The sequence below is a fragment of the Xiphophorus maculatus genome, chromosome 4 (genome assembly GCF_002775205.1).
Source record: "Xiphophorus maculatus strain JP 163 A chromosome 4, X_maculatus-5.0-male, whole genome shotgun sequence".
In the NCBI taxonomy this organism is placed as follows: Eukaryota; Metazoa; Chordata; class Actinopteri; order Cyprinodontiformes; family Poeciliidae; genus Xiphophorus; species Xiphophorus maculatus.
The window spans coordinates 17,949,366-17,966,060 of record NC_036446.1 but is presented as its reverse complement, the minus strand read 5'-3'; the positions used below and the strand labels follow the sequence as shown (position 1 = coordinate 17,966,060).

Below are 16,695 nucleotides of genomic sequence, written 5' to 3'. Positions count from 1 at the left end.
AATATTGAAATATCTAAATACCAAGATACAATTTTATTTTATAAGACTGAAGATAAACTTTTATGGATGGACAGGGCAACTGCAGGTTACATAATAAAAGATTTAGAAAGAAAAAAAAAATCACAAATAAGAAAACCAAATTCATTATAGAAAACTCCAACTGTATTGACTAATTCAAACTAGGTATCTAGAGAACAAACAACAAATAAAAAGTTAGATTCTTACTTTCCAGTCCAAGCTGATCTTTTGCCAAAATTAAAAATAGCCTATATATATATATACACATCTAAAAAATTAGGAACTAAATTATATACATACTCTTCTTTCTTATCAATCTAATCTTAACCTGATTTTCTGTGATGCTACATAAGCCATAAACGTGCTTTTCCTCTACTTCATGTCAGGAACAGATGACATCCAGGGTCCTCCTCTTGGAAAAAAAGGCTGCAATCTTTGAAAAGACGGGGCAAGTGGATTTTTTTTATTAAAATATACGAGTTCAACACAAATGCAGTGAAATTTTCGTTTTTATCAAACATATAAACAGTGCAATTATAACTATAGCAGATTTGGACATTTTCTGTGCCGTCTTAAAAAAACGTCTCAACAATTACCTGGAGTATGACCCATGTGGTGAGAGGCGAGGGAGGAGTTTCCTATCTGAAAGAAGAGGGAAACCAGAGAGCACAGGGAAGGACGATCCAAGGTTATTTTATTAATTGAGAAGTAGAACCCAGTGCTTCACACCTGTTCGTTCTACACGTGTTATTCATAACAATTAGACAGTCTCGCATGCGTATTTTTTATATTAATTTATGAGAATACATAACGTGCCAAATCAGTTTTTGCCTAGGAAAGTTGAACTACATACTATCACGCTGTTTAAATCCTAAGGATTTTCAAGATTTTGATTTTTGGGACAATTAGTGGCCCCATTTGATGATCTTTTACTAAACATTCTGAACGCGCACCTGTTATGTGGCGGCTGATGAACTACTTGAAATGATTTTTAAACTCCGCCTTCATGATGCCCCGCTTGGCTCGCCGGTGGATAAATGGTGCAGATGACACCAAGTTCCATTAATACAAAAAACAAAAAAGCTCCCCAATTTGTTCATAATTGTACGTAATTAAATTTACTTTTATTATAGCGTATTGTCCGTATTATTATTTCTAATATTATTATTGCGTGTCAGTGCTTCTGAGGGGGAACTTTACGTTTTGGTTCGCGTTTAATCCAGCCGGACCTATTTCTGGTGACACCATCCGCTAAGTAGCTACTAGCAAACAACGGAGTGGATGTTTTCTGCTCGTTTTTTTTGTTTTGTTTTTTTTTCACCAAACAAAACTAACTTGAGAGGAAGTTACCTTCCGAATTCAAAATGTCTCGGGGTTCCATTGAGATCCCCTTGCGGGACACCGATGAGGTAAATATTATTTTTTTATGTGTGTTTTGTTGCAGATGTTTCTAGGTGAACCTTGCTGTGATGTTAGCAGTTGATGCTAACTGAAGCTACATTGAACTCAGCTTTCCCCGAGGCTCGGCTTTAAATAATGTGTTGTGTTTACGTTAAATTTTGATATTTGTAACATAATCTGAATTTAAACAATTTACAGTCATGTACAACTAGTATTAGAAAAGATGATCAGATGGACAAATTGATGTCTATTTTAATTTTTTTTTCCAGCCTATATCTCATTTATTGTGGTGTTGCTTGTCAATGCACCAAAAGTTCAAATATTTTTTCTGTGATTTACTATCTAGTATATTTAAGTCTACAGCTGCTGAGATTAATATGGTAATAAATCTTAAAAATGTGTAGATTTAATTTAAACAGGCGTAAACACCAAGTTATTACAAGTATTTTATTAATTATTTTTCATTTTTAGCCTGTATACTGTGAAACAAGATAAAAATGAACATTATGTACTATGCTGATGTAAAACATACAGCTTTATGTTAATTTGAAGTATTGCTATAACAATGTAATGTAATAAAATAGATCTCCCAAACTCCAAAATAATGGCATGACTAAGTATGAGCTAGTGTGGTTTGACAAGTTTGAGTAAATTTTGGTACTATAGTAACACAAAACTTAAATTAATTAAGAAACCACGGATGCATATTTTCCAAATACCGCAAGCCTGGAGATTCTGCTAGACAAAACAAACCACTAATTTAGGACTGATTGCTTTAGGTTCCACAACATGCTTGTCCATTTTCCATGGCTGTAAATATGTCAATCAGCCAATTTTGTCTGTGTTATATTCAAAAATGTGACATATTACCAATGTTGTGCAAATTCTATGTTACCTTATGGCACACGACAATTGAATGCATTAATGTAAATTTAGTCCTAACCAGTGACCCCTGACTCAGTAATATCTGAGTCGAGTTGTAGAGTCTTGCGGCACTGTGAAAGACTCGGCTGTTTTGACCACTTCGTTTCCAATGTGCTAGATTCATTTGCTTTGGTGTATGTGTCTTAACACACCAGCAACAAAAATTGATAAATAAGACTAGTAAATACATGTAGGTCCCAGGCTACTTTGGGAAGTTTATAAAGAGCATTACTGTATATACAGAGAAAAGCTTAAGATAACATAATGTTCTCCAGCTTTAGTTAAAATGTATGCTCATTTAACATCACCAAACCTACATAGACTTATTAACTGACCTATTTATGGTTTTGATTTAAAAGGAAAATAAAGAGTAATGTTTGTTGCTTGTTAAAGATTTAGTTGTTAAATTTGTTGCTAGTAAATCAATATGCCTACATAGCAAAAATTGCCTTAATTAATCAGAGTTGATTAGAAACGTCATAATCATTATATTGATCATTGTCACACATCTTTAATGCCAGACTCAGGAACAGCATCACAACTTAAACAAATTGTGTTGTGCAGGTTATTGAGCTCGACTTCGACCAGCTGCCAGAGGGAGATGAGGTTATCAGCATCTTGAAGCAGGAACACACACAGCTGCACATCTGGATCGCTTTGGCGGTAAGTCACTTCTGTAACCTTAAATTATTACTTTATTTCCACATATCGTGTGGGGAATGTAAAGATTTACATTTATTAGAATAAAACATGTGAGGCAGCATGAAACTGGATATTGTTTTTGTGTGTTTCTTTAGTTGGAGTACTACAAGCAAGGCAAAACAGAGGACTTTGTCAAGCTTTTAGAGGCAGCGCGTATCGATGGAAACCTGGACTACAGAGACCATGAGAAAGACCAGATGACCTGCTTGGACACGTTAGCAGCTTATTATGTCCAGCAGGCTCGTAAAGAGAAAAACAAAGATGCCAAGAAGGAGCTCATCACGCAGGCTACTCTGCTTTACACCATGGCAGATAAGATCATTATGTATGATCAGGTAGGAGAGATTTAGCGCAGAGCTGCTGTAGCACTGGTATTTTATGTTTGAAGGTAATATAACGCGTTATCTCAATCAGAACCATTTGTTGGGGCGAGCCTGCTTCTGCCTGCTGGAAGGAGACAAGATGGACCAGGCTGATGCTCAGTTCCACTTTGTGCTCAACCAGTCCACCAATAACATCCCGGCTTTGCTTGGTAAGTTATGTGACAATGTGGAAATTGATTATGACTACTGTGAGTAATGAATAAAAAATATGAACACTAATTTTATTCAAAAGGTAAGGCCTGCATCTCATTCAATAAGAAGGACTACAAGGGAGCACTGGCGTACTATAAAAAGGCTTTACGAACAAACCCTGGCTGCCCAGGTAAACAAGTTGCATCATCACTCCTCCCACAGAAACATTACATTTCAGAATATAGAACCTCTGCTGCTGCTGTTGCAGCTTCATCAGTCTGGATTCGTTTCCTAACTGAGAAGTTAGTACAACGATGTGTTTGTACTAAGATAGGAAACTTTGTCTTTTAATGCATTTACAAGCATTTAGTAGATTGAGCACTGACATCTGAAACATTATGCATTAAACCTCAGATGTTGATCTAAATGTGTACAAAGTTAAATAGATTTTTTTAAACATAATCTAACACTGCAAAACAACAAATCTATCATGTAATTTGGCTTAATTTATTCTGGGGAGAAAACCCCTTTATTAGGACTAATTGTTTTAGCGTTAATAATTTGAACTTATGTCTTTAGATCAATTCTCTACCTGCTTCTAGGGATTCAGAAAAATCATGCTATAAATGTTTCCTGAGTTTTGAGTTTCCTCTCTCTGTTTAGCTGAAGTAAGACTGGGGATGGGTCACTGCTTCGTCAAGCTCAATAAACTGGAAAAGGCCCGTTTGGCGTTCGGTCGAGCCCTGGAGCTGAACTCTAAGTGTGTGGGAGCGCTGGTTGGTTTGGCCGTTTTAGAGCTCAACAACAAAGATTCAGAGTCTATTAAGAACGGAGTGCAGCTCCTGTCACGGGCTTACACCATCGACCCCAGCAACCCCATGGTGCTCAACCACCTCGCCAACCACTTCTTTTTCAAAAAGGTATTTTAGTTGCTGGGCTTTTCTTCACAAACCTCAGTCTGCATTGTTCAGCTGATCATCGTGCTTCTCTGTCTGCAGGACTACAGTAAGGTCCAGCATCTCGCCCTCCATGCTTTCCACAACACAGAAGTCGAGGCCATGCAGGCTGAGAGCTGCTATCAGTTGGCGCGTTCATTTCATGTGCAGGTAAGGCTGCCATCTCAACCGTCTTACAAATTTGACTTGTTCTGAGTCTTCAGTGTTTAAATGTCTGTCTCTGTTTTTACTTCTCTTTAGGAGGACTATGACCAGGCGTTTCAGTACTACTACCAGGCTACTCAGTTCGCCTCTTCCACCTTTGTGCTGCCTTTCTTTGGTTTGGGACAGATGTATGTGTATCGTAGAGACAAGGAAAATGCTGCTCAGTGCTTTGAAAAGGTTTTGAAGGCCTACCCCAACAACTACGAAACAATGAAAATCCTGGGATCCCTCTACGCAACGTCTGACGATCAGGAAAAGAGAGACATTGCAAAAGTAGGTCTTCATCACAACCCGGTTTTTCTCTTCCCTGGTTAAAAATGATGGGTGCCAGTTCTTTAAAGCGGTTTGTTTTTGTTTGTTAGGGCCATTTGAAGAAGGTGACGGAGCAGTACCCAGATGATGTGGAGGCGTGGATTGAGCTGGCTCAGATCTTGGAGCAGACCGACATCCAGGGCGCGTTGTCGGCATACGGCACGGCCACTCGCATCCTCCAGGAGAAGGTGCAGGCCGATGTTCCCCCCGAGATCCTCAACAACCTGGGGGCTCTGCACTTCAGGCTTGGCAACCTCGGGGAAGCTAAGGTAGCAGACTGCTGTTGCTCCCAGCAAAAAGACAAATTTATATCAAACTTCTGTGGCATCCAGAACTCTTGTATTTCTCCTCCATCCCAAACAGAAATATTTTCTAGCATCCCTGGACCGAGCTAAAGCTGAGGGCGAGCATGACGAGCATTACTACAACGCCATTTCTGTCACCACCTCCTACAACCTGGCCCGTTTGTACGAGGCCATGTGTGAGTTCCACGAAGCTGAGAAACTCTATAAAAACATCCTCAGGGAGCATCCGAACTACGTGGACTGTAAGAGTTCAACTTCACGTTAGAAATTGTGTTTCACAAATAAGGACAGTGTCCTGTAAAAGAGCACTTTGTTCATTTATCAACCTGCAGGTTATTTACGTCTCGGAGCGATGGCTCGTGACAAAGGGAACTTCTACGAAGCGTCCGACTGGTTTAAAGAAGCTCTGCAGATTAATCAGGTACAAACTGTTGGTTTGTGGCTGTAAAACTTTATTTTGTGAAAACCCTGATCTGATGAGGTTTCTGTTTGGTGCAGGATCACCCAGATGCCTGGTCACTCATTGGAAATCTTCACTTAGCCAAGCAGGAATGGGGGCCGGGTCAGAAGAAGTTTGAGCGTATTCTGAAACAGCCGTCCACTCAGAACGACACGTACTCCATGCTGGCTCTGGGGAACGTGTGGCTGCAGACTCTGCACCAGCCCACCAGAGACAGAGAAAAGGTACCAGCAGAGTTTATGTTTATCCAACAAACGAATGAATGAAAGGGTGTAGAGGAGTTGCAAAGTGTTATCCTTTAACTAGAAGGTTTTATTTTTGTTTCTTTGTTGACAGCCTACTATTTTTCTGATTAAGGAGTTTTCCCCCCCTATTTTTAAAGTGGACAGAGATGAAAAAAAATATTATGTCATTAATCCACTATAGACTTTTATTCCTTTAGGAAAATTCAAATTTCTCTTAAAACACAAAGACAAATCTTATGGAACTTTCTCTTGTTTTTAGCTCCTATTTTATTTGCTTATTTAATTGAGTCAAATGTACTAATTACTTGTATTGGTACTGTGTTTGTAACTTTTTTTTTTTATCAAAACAAGTCTCCCTTGTAAATGAGATCCTGAGTCTTAAGACAATCTGGATAAAAAAGCTCAAATAAAATAAATTAAAAATAAATGTGCTTTAATTCAGAAAAAGTCACGTGATGGACAAAAGCATTCATATGTTTAGCATTTGCTGTAATTTTTAAAACGACTTGCATTATTACTAATTTGAATCTGTTTCTTCTGGTTTCAAAGCCAAATAATATTTTTCATTCACTGGCTGTGACTGGTGACCAGAAGGTCCCATATTAACATATAAACCCACCGATTTTTATTTGCAGCAAATAAAATGAAAATTTTATCTTTACAGGAAAAGAGACACCAGGATCGAGCTTTGGCAATCTACAAACAAGTCCTGCGAAATGACGCCAAAAATCTCTATGCTGCTAACGGCATCGGTAATTTCATCCTTATGTCCTTTTGCTAGTTATTTGGCATTTTTTCCCCTATGCTTCTAAACACAAAGCTGTCTCTCCAGGGGCTGTCCTCGCTCACAAAGGTTATTTCCGAGAGGCGCGCGACGTGTTTGCCCAGGTGAGAGAAGCCACAGCAGAAATCAGTGACGTGTGGCTGAATCTGGCTCACATCTACGTGGAGCAGAAGCAGTACATCAGTGCTGTGCAGATGGTAAGAGGCTTCCTAATCCTTACCGTTTTGTTTCTTCGTACAGGTATAACTCAGTTTATCCTCCTTTCTGCCTCACAGTATGAAAACTGCTTGAAGAAATTTTACAAATACCAGAACACAGAGGTGCTGCTATATCTTGCAAGAGCTCTCTTCAAATGTGGGAAACTCCAGGACTGTAAGCAGATGCTGCTGAAGGTAACATAGATGAGCTGCTCTTTTTTGTATTTTTTATTTTTTACCTGAAAGTATCAGATAAGCATAACCTGACTGTGATGTGTGGCCCAAAAGGCTCGGCATGTGGCTCCCAGTGACACGGTGCTGATGTTCAACGTGGCTCTGGTGCTTCAGAGACTCGCCACTCTAGTGCTGAAAGATGAGAAGAGCAATTTAAAGGCCGTGCTCAGTGCTGTGAAGGAGCTCGAACTGGCTCACAGGTACTTTCACGATTTCTTTTCTCCATCCCTTAGACTGTTTCTCAGGAATTGTTGAGTTTCATCTTCCATCTCCTTCTCCTCACACAGATATTTCAGCTACCTGAGCAAAGCTGGAGACAAGATGAGGTTTGACCTCGCTCTTGCTGCGTCCGAGGCCAGGTAAGACCGACTCCATGAACCTGTTCAGACCTGGAGCTAGCATCCGACCTGCGTTGTCAGATCTCAGTTATGTGCTCTTGTTTGGAAGTCATCTGACAGCGGGCTCTCACCTGAACAACAGACCATCAGAAGTTCTACATCTAAACTATATTACCTTAGGCTCAAATTCACATAAGGCTGAAACTAGCTTAATTTTGCATCTAGTTAGCATTTAAGAAAAATATATGTGAATAAAATGAGTAGTTACTTCAGAGCTTGTTGTAACGTCAAGATACTAACGATGAGGATTTTATATCCTGTAAAACTCCCAACTTTCCTTTGAACATAAGAAAAAAGGGTGAACATTATAAGGGGTTCACCGATAAATCGACCCAGATTTCCTAATTTTGGGCGATCTTATCCACATCGACAAAGGTCTGAAAATCAACGACTGTCTCCTTTTACTCTGCTGTGAGAATGACTGACTGAGTCGCCCACCAGGTCATGTGTGCATGTGAGCGATTAATAAGTCACCCTAAATATTTTCAAATAAATAAAAATCTATATCAGCCAAAAGGAAAATTGGCAAGCCTTTTAGTGATTGACCAGAAAACTGCAATTGGTGCATCCTTTGGAAATGTGATACAAATTCTGCTGGTGATTGTTGCTTCAAAGCCTGAAATATGTCCATAAGTCCCAGCATGTCTTCATTTTGGTTAGTCACACCTTACATTTTTACGTCTTGTTTTTTGTTGTTGTTTTTTTTATTGGAATTTTGAGAAATTAGAAAAAATAGGAATTAGCCAGAAGCTCATCAAGTACAGCAGGGATTTACTGCCTGACATTCAGCTGTTTCCACAAACCAGCTGGAGAAATCTGCTTATGAAAAAAATCTTTTCTGTCATCTTATCCTCCACCTGCTCCTTCAAGCTTTTTTAAATGACAGGATTTGGAAAGAAGCAGATTTCAGTGCTACTCTTGGTAGCTATTGTGTAAAAGGCACAAAGGTTTGGTAACTGTGGTATTAAACAATTCAATCACATGCAGAAGCTGGAAGCCACATTTTCACTAATTTATGTAATTACGTATGCTTAGTACAAGTTATGGTAGTTAAGTGCACTTGGGTAAATCACTTTTTAATATTTCACATAAGACTTAAATTACCTTTTAAAAAAATCTACTAAACTAGCAGAAACCCTGTACATACAACCACATATTTTAATAAAACAATCATTTCTGGACCCTGATGATTTCCTTCCTAATTTGTTTTCCCTGTCAGTGATCCCAAGGCTTACACTTTACAGCTCCAGTCCTAACATCAGCATATTGTGATAATTATGTTTCCTTTTATTACATGCATGTGTCTTATTCTTAATACTGTTGTGTTGTGGGATTGCAGGCAGTGCTCTGACCTGCTGAGTCAGGCTCAGTACCATGTGGCCAGAGCCAGAAAGCAGGACGAAGAGGAGAAGGAACTTCGTGCCAAACAGGAGCAAGAGAGGGACCTGCTGCGCCAGCAGATGTTAAAAGAACAGGTACCGTCTGAAAACACATGTTGCTTTCATTTTCTTTGTATTTCAGTGACTGAGTATCTTGTTTGCTCTGACTAACATTTAGGAAGAACGGCAAAAAAGAGAGGCAGAGGAGCAGAAGAAGCTCCTGGAGCAGAGAGCTTTGTTTGTGGAGAAGACCAGGAACTTGCTCACGTTTGTGGAAGGACCAAAAGAAGCGACCAAAGAAAAGAAGAAGGGAGGAGGCGGAGGTGGAGGGCGTGTAAGTGTTTCTCGGCACACGACTCCAAACAACATATTAAAATATCGCCATTTGTTGTGACCGGGCGTTTTCAACTCGTGTTTCGATCTCTTCAGCGTAAGAAAGGAGGCGATGCGGATGACTTTGTTAATGACGATTCGGATGAGGACCTTCCAGTGAAAAAGAAGAAGAGGAGAAAGAGCAGCGGGAGCGAGCAAGAGGATGGCGAAGACGGAGATAAAAAGAAAAAGAAGAGGAGAAGGTGGGTCTGCTATGGTTAGCTACATTTTCTGCTGCATGTTAAGGTGGATAAGTGGAATAAACTTTATTCTTGCCTTTCAGACCTGCAAAAGGAGATGACAGCGATGATGAGGAAGCAGCATCTCGGCCCAAAAAGCAGCGCAAACCCAAAGAAGGACGCAAGAAGATTGAGAAGGTGCTTTTGTTTTTCATCGCCATTATAATGTTTTTTTTGGAAGAACAGCCTGATTAATGTAGAAAAACCAGCCATGAATTCATGTTTAATTGAACATAAAGTTACTGAGAACTCTGTAAGAGTGTTTGATGTTGAGATCTGTCATTTCAGTCCCAGCCTGAGCGAATGCCACCGTCTCTTAAAGGGAAGATCAAGTCCAAGGCCATCATCTCTTCCTCTGAATCCTCGTCAGATGAGGACGGACTGAAAATAGCTGAAGACAGGTGAGCGCCTGCAGCAGCAGTGAAAGAAACTGAAAGATGAGTCAATGAAATGTTCATAAGTGCATCTCGATCCAACAGAACCCGGGACAGCGGCTCGGGGTCTGAGGACGAAGGCGGTCACAGGAAGCGCATAGCATCCGACAGCGAATCAGATGGTGGGAGGAATCGCTCCGGCAGCGAGGCGGGAAGCCCTCGCCGCTCCGTCGGCTCAGACGACGACTCTGGCAGCGACCGACCAGTGAAGAAGAGGAGGGTACAGCGGCAGTCCGACTCTGAGCAGTCAGACAACGAGAGCAAGAGGAGCCAGTCGGGATCAGATGACGAATCGAGAGCCGCCTCACCTGCGGCTGCTTCGGACAGAGGCTCCGAGGCTGGATCAGACAACGAAGGGTCGCCACGGCGCTCCGACAACGGCTCAGAACAGGAGGCGTCAAATAACGACGACAGCGATTAGGTCACTCAGATTTAATTAAATGCTGAGGAACATTTTTGTTAAAACATGGATTCAGTTTGTTAGCTTTCAGTATGTTTTCAATGTCTTACTTGGTACAAACCTTTTCTTTAAAGATTTTTTGTTAAAAATTGATTAAAATTGAAGTGATATTTTAATCCAAGTGGGAAATTGCTCCAATGAAATTAATGACAACTCTGAAAACCAAACTTGGCGTTAATTTAGAAGTAGGATGATTTGCCATTTCACTTTTCTTGCTGTGCAGTGAGAAACTGCCCCAAATTTGACCTTTAAGGTCAAATTGTAAATAAAACCTACAAAACATTAAAACGAGTATCTTGAAACCACATGCTTCTTTGTTCTGATTACCACAGTGAAAAATTGAGGCAGAGAATTAAACAGTCCAACTTTATTCAAGATTGATCTTTAGTTGTACACTGAACTTCGAGCACTTATTACATTTAAAGGCGCAGGTGTACACATACAGCATATTCTCAATTTCATGATAAAAAGACCCTTTAAAAATATTGCAAACAGATGTCATTTTTACAAGTGGTTAACAGCTGCAGCATAGTTACATCTGCTCTAGCTGTACAAATGTCAAAAATCAGGACATTCAAGTATAGTCAGACACTTTAGAGGTATATCTATACGAACTGATAAATTAAAAAGGCCACACCGATTCATTCTAGGAAAGAAACGTTTCATACATTAAAAAGATCTTGATTTATTCAGCTAAATGTGAAAAGATAATGTGCAAGTAAGCTTGACCACAACTGTTCATTACAGATTAAGATTTCTTTTAGAAAATTTAAGCTAAATAAAGGCCCTTAATTATTAAACTGAAGCAAATAATCAAGAATTTCACTATTGCAACAACTCATGATGTTAAGCAAAGTGCATCAAAAATCTGAATTATAAATGCAGAAAAAACAAGGAAAAGTCTTGGTCTTTGTAAACAGTTTAAGGAAGTTGCACTCGTTACTCCGACTAGAAACAAAAGGGGCAACAGAGCAGGTCAAACAATATGTTTTCCTTAATTCACTGTCTACTCCTGATCCCAAGATGACTGAAATGCGCCAACCATTGCTGCGAGACATCGAACAAGACGGAAGCTCTAGGAGGTACATACAGCAAGATGAAGCCAGTTGGATTTGGCGAAGCATTTTGTGAATGAGTTGTAACAATTGCAACTAAACAAAAAAGAAAGGACAAGACAAGGAAAAAAATAATATTTAACTCGTTGCTTTCTAATAACACATGGCTTTGACTAATCTCCCTCAGTAATCTTCCTCCTCTGACTCTTCCTCCTCAGCTGTCTCCAGCCAGGTCAGCCATTGGTTCACCTGCGTCAAAAAGGAAAACGTCAATCAGTGGTTTAAAAAAAAAAATACATAAATAAAAATACATAAATAAAAATTGAATCAGGTGGCAAGTTCTGGTTCAATTTACCTGAAATAAAGCTTTCCCCTTTCCAGGATACTCCTCTGTGACATCTTCTTTCCATGAGAGGAAGGCTTCTTCTTCGACTATTTCCATGTCGTAAAGGTTCACGAAGTAGCGCAGCAACATGCCTAAAGCACGACGACAAAGGATTACACAAAAAGCCTCACACAGCAACATTAAATCACTTTGGAGAAAACTAAAATCAAATACACACCTTTGGGGAAACTCTTTGTGTTACAGTGGACCTGCAGGGCATACAGCGCACTGACTTGCAGGTTAATGTGATCATGGAGGAACTTCTGCAGGACTGGCTTGAAGGAGAGCAGCTGTTGCTTCTCCTCATCCAGCTGCTCCTTGCTGGGTGCTGCGAGCTGCTCCTCATCGTCGTCTGGGTTGATCTCATAAGCAATGTACTGCAGAAGACTGGCAGAAACGACAAAACCCATCAACTTGAGCTCTTGAAGACTGCTATTTTATCAGCAGAAGCTTTGTCCCTTACCTGGTCACAAGGATGTTGACAAAGCCCTTATCGGTGTGAAGTTTGGGTGAGATGTTGTCTTTGATCCACTTGTAGATGGACTGTGGTGACGGATCCACTTTAATCTGCTTCAGCAGCTCCTTCTCCAGTTTCATCAGTGGGAACAGAAAGCCAAGACCTTTGCCCTCTAAAATCTCCAACATCCTATCCTTGTTCTGGTCAATTTCTGATAAAAAAAAAAAATTATAAAATAAATTGTCAGCTAGAAAAAAATTACTTCAACTGTACATGTAAACAGAACGAGCGTACCAGGTAGCATCTTCTGCATGTTGACCTTGCTCTGTTGGAACAGGTCGCCCAGCCAGTCTTTGTCCTTCAGTTTGACCATCTGCTGCAGGCACAGCAGGAAGAGGGGGAAATGGGTACCATTCTCCAGCTGATGAGCCAAGTCGTCAATGCTGACCAGATCGGCGATTACAGCTCGAGCAGCAAACTGGGCCAGGTAGGATTTCACCAGAGGGATTTCTTCCTCGATCTTATGGCTCTGGTCCAGAACACGCAAGAAGGCCTACAAAGAAATCCAAGAAAGTTTGGGTTAATTGATATTCAGCTGAACGATCGAGCATTTCCCGTTTATCAGAGGACACTCACAGGCAGAAGGCTTTCACGGCTGATGACTCCCTCTGTGGAGAGAGCATGGATCAGTTTGCTCGCATTTTCCTTGTCTTCGTCAGACCGCTCGAGTGTGAACATGATCATCTTGTTCAGCATCTCAGATAAGAAGTAATTGGGCGCCCTCATTTCCTTTGCAGTGCTTACAGCCTCCTCGATGTCTTTCCCATTCAGATAGTTTGTCATAAGTGTATCCTAAAAAGACAAAGACAAGTTTTATTGAATGACGCAACACTTTACAGGAAGGAAGTCGAGCTTGAACCATGAGAAACTCACTGTCATTTTGTGCAACTCTTCCTTAGTTGGTGGAGCCTTTTTGTTGGACTTTGCTGGCTTTTCCTGGATTGGAGGAGGATTACTTTTGAGGCCAAGCTGTAAAAAAAAAGAAAAAAAATTTTAAGTGCACCTTGCAACACTTCAAGCACCATGGAAGCTTTATTTAAACAAAGGGAGGCTACCTGTCCGATTGGAGAACCAGTTTGAGGCATCAAAATCATCTGTGGCTGCAGTTTTGGCACTTGGTTTTTATTCATGATGAAGGACTGAGCCGGCCTCAGACTGATCTATAAGACAAACACAAAGTGGTATAAACTTAACTCACAGCCAAAATTTTTAGATTTTCTTGCCATCACAAGAGTCAGTACCTCATCAGCATTGAGTTTTCCTTTCTTGCTGAACCTTGGACCCACATCCTTCGACTGTACTTGTACTGAGTGATTCTGTTTATGGCTGAAAACTGGTGAATTCTGCCCCTTTAAAAAAAACAACAAAAAAAAGAAAATTGTTTTAATTCAAGTGCTAAACACTGCAAGTGAGAATTAAACAAGGAAAGCTACAAGTCTTACCTGATTTGGCTTTATGAATGGCTTGCTTCCTGGTTCAAACTGAGGCTGGTGTGAAGCGTTGCCATTTCCCACATGGCCATTGAACAGTGGGCTTGCACGATGACGACTCATGGTGGGGGAGTAGTGGTCTTGAATCACTCCTGGACCAGTTCCAATGCCAATCCCTGTTCAAAGACAGACATTCAATTTTGCCGTCTGATATTTTAATGACTCTAGGAAGTAGTAAAACTTCTATCAGGGTAAAAAATGGCCAACATACCAGGCAGTTGTCCAAACATGTCAGCGAGCCCACCGAGAGGCTCTCTTTCAACTCTCCTTGATGGCAGGAAGGAGTTATGGTCTGTGAAGAAGTCATTCCTCATCACATCATTGGATGGTGGAATGAACACACCCAAATCCTAAAGAGCAAAAAATATCTCTAGTGAGTGAGCAAATTAAAAAAAACTTAAGAAAAAAAAAAAAAAGTCACCAAGCTAATTACTGAAGCACTGTCTAACCTTTACAGCGTCCTGGCGAACTTGGTGAATGGTTTTTGGCCCGTTGTCCACATAAGCTTTGCGAGGAGCCCAGTTGTTTTCTCGCAGCTCCACCATGTTCTGCAACAGGAAGCGAATCCTTGCTGGCAAATCCTTGTTGTTCATTAAGGATTGCATGCGTCCAAAGTACTGATCAATCAGGGACTGCAAAGAGAAATTGAAGAGTTTTCAATATAACATCAGACCAGACAACAGTTGCCATTGTTAGACCCATTTAAGTTTACACACCTTAGCCTTTGAATGATCAATTTTAGGTCCCACAGTTTTCATTATTTGACAGAGGCATTCCAAATCTTCACCCATATCCTTAAGTTGGACTCTCTTCTTCTTCTCCAAAAGCTTAAAACATTTTTAAGAGCACAAGTTAGATTCCTTACACATCAATCTGATTATTACAAAAACATGTAGCATATTAAAACTTACTGTTTTAATACATCTGTGAAGAATGGATTCGTGGATAAGATTGAGTTTGCCAAGTTCACCAATGAATTTGATGTTACCCAGCATCTTGATCTTTGCAATAGCACGCTGCTCCTCCTCTTCAGAGGTGAGCGGGTTGTCATGTTTGTCAAAGACTACATAAAAAGATATTTTTTAGATGGAAAGAATTAGTTTTTAATAATATACATATTTAAAAAATACAGTAAGATTTAATCACCATCAACATTCTTGGCACGGTTTTCAAATTCATCTTGAAGTTTAGAGATCAGAAGCCTTCTAAAGGTCTGCAAACAAGAAAAGAAAAATATAAGTTGGCTCCAACACATCCAAGAGCCTACAAATATAAATATTGCTTAAAACCTACAGTATTTTGCTTTTGAGTTGCTTGACTTTCTGCTGATGGGCCTTCAAAGTTTGGTGCATCCTCTGCCAGGCGAAGACATAGTTGTGCATAAAGCTGGCTGTACTTGGGTTCTTCAAGGGCCTTGTCAACAATCTTAACATAAATACAATATATTATTCATCACTGGTTCAGCATGTCTACAAATAAAAATATGTATAAGGATACTCACCAACAAGACAACTCCTTTTAGGACAATTTTTGTATCCAAACCCACATTGAGGAGCTCCAGGCACAGTTTGTCAAACTTTTCAGGGGTCAGCTTATTAAGTATGCTGAGAAAAAATATATATTTGTTGAAAAAAAAAGCAAAAACATGAAGATATACTTGGAGCCATGAAACTTTAAAACAACTTTGAAAGTACAAGTGTTAACTTACCCTCTTACTTTCCTGAAGGTAGCATCATTTTCTCCTTTCTCGCTGGAGGAATTGGCATCTCGTCTAGTGCTTCGTGAAGGAATCCATCTCTGAACGCCAGGACCTGGGGTTTTCCCCAGGAACTCGCTGTTACAAAAAAAAAAAAAAAAAACATGGTAAGTACAACAATGCAAACAGAACAATGTCTAACCAATTTATTTTTGATGCACAGCCTGATACTCATGTGTACATGTCTAATGTTAGCAACAGATTTCAGAGAAAGATTCCCATTTACTGGCATGATATGAAAGGAAGGCTCATTATGTGGAAAAAAAACCCATGTAAATCTTTCAATACTACTTAAATTTTTTATTTGAATCTAAACAAAATAACTTATGGGTGTTAAGTAAATAGAAAAGTCACCCGTTGCAGACAGTCTTGGGATAGTGCTGAGGTGCACCCCCACCTCCTCCCCCTACACTGTAAAACAAACAGCAGGGGAAAATGCATTTTAACATCAGAAAGGTTGGCTTTATGTCCTTTTTGGGTTGAGCTGCAGAGAATCAGGATAAGCAAGTGTGATGTGATGTTAATGCCGAGTACCTGAAACGAGAAGGTCCCCCTGGTGCGACGACACTCTCCACTTTGGCGGCTTGGCAAAGAATTTTAGTAAAGAATTAAGCAAAGTGTAGGGGCTGGAAAAAACGACCTGGAGGCAGACAGAAAAAAAAAAAAAAAGATTAACAAAGAGCCAAAAAGATAAGCGATCACAATCGGATTCATTTAGTTTGTTAGAATCAAGAACAGAAATCTGTTCCCTTTTACGAACAATTTAAACCGATTCTAACCGAGAAGTGGAGCATATGAACGTCAACACGTGTAGTAGGCTATAGGGAAGCTAGCATGCTAACTTAGCACCAAAGTGGAACAAAACAAGACCATGGCGTAATGTCATCCTATTTCTTCTCGGTATAAAGATCACGTCATCGTTAGCCAAGCCATAAACCCTCAGCAATACTGGC

At 40.0% G+C, this 16,695-nt stretch overlaps 2 protein-coding genes across 2 annotated transcripts; one reads left to right on the top strand and one right to left on the bottom strand.

Annotated features, from left to right (window-relative positions):
- The first annotated feature begins 1,253 nt into the window (after positions 1-1,253).
- Positions 1,254-10,844, top strand: ctr9 (CTR9 homolog, Paf1/RNA polymerase II complex component). Its single transcript, XM_023332103.1, has 23 exons — positions 1,254-1,427; positions 2,908-3,006; positions 3,141-3,380; positions 3,460-3,577; positions 3,661-3,750; positions 4,224-4,480; positions 4,559-4,666; positions 4,757-4,993; positions 5,083-5,301; positions 5,396-5,579; positions 5,670-5,758; positions 5,836-6,021; positions 6,707-6,794; positions 6,875-7,023; positions 7,102-7,218; positions 7,312-7,457; positions 7,545-7,616; positions 8,995-9,130; positions 9,213-9,368; positions 9,464-9,609; positions 9,690-9,783; positions 9,934-10,046; positions 10,125-10,844. The coding sequence occupies exons 1-23, from the start codon at positions 1,383-1,385 to the stop codon at positions 10,498-10,500; spliced, it is 3,465 nt and encodes a 1,154-aa protein (XP_023187871.1). The 5' UTR covers positions 1,254-1,382; the 3' UTR covers positions 10,501-10,844.
- A 47-nt stretch (positions 10,845-10,891) lies between these two features.
- On the bottom strand, positions 10,892-16,341 carry eif4g2 (eukaryotic translation initiation factor 4 gamma 2; the record flags this gene model as incomplete). The annotated part of the gene is made up of 20 exons (XM_005812109.3): positions 10,892-11,843; positions 11,950-12,071; positions 12,158-12,366; positions 12,443-12,647; positions 12,731-12,989; positions 13,073-13,288; positions 13,370-13,465; positions 13,552-13,656; positions 13,738-13,845; positions 13,939-14,102; positions 14,198-14,336; positions 14,436-14,618; positions 14,703-14,813; positions 14,898-15,049; positions 15,133-15,199; positions 15,280-15,411; positions 15,488-15,590; positions 15,695-15,820; positions 16,097-16,153; positions 16,277-16,341. Coding segments are annotated over 20 exons (2,685 nt in total), but the record flags the coding sequence as incomplete, so codon positions are not given.
- Positions 16,342-16,695: the final 354 nt, after the last annotated feature.

Bases quoted from the DNA above. Each gene is read 5' to 3' on its own strand.
- ctr9 (XM_023332103.1), top strand. From the start codon at position 1,383: ATGTCTCGGGGTTCCATTGAGATCCCCTTGCGGGACACCGATGAG. The intron at 3,751-4,223 runs GTAAACAAGTTG...CTCTCTGTTTAG, and splicing joins AACAAACCCTGGCTGCCCAG to CTGAAGTAAGACTGGGGATG. The intron at 9,610-9,689 runs GTGGGTCTGCTA...CTTGCCTTTCAG, and splicing joins AAGAAAAAGAAGAGGAGAAG to ACCTGCAAAAGGAGATGACA.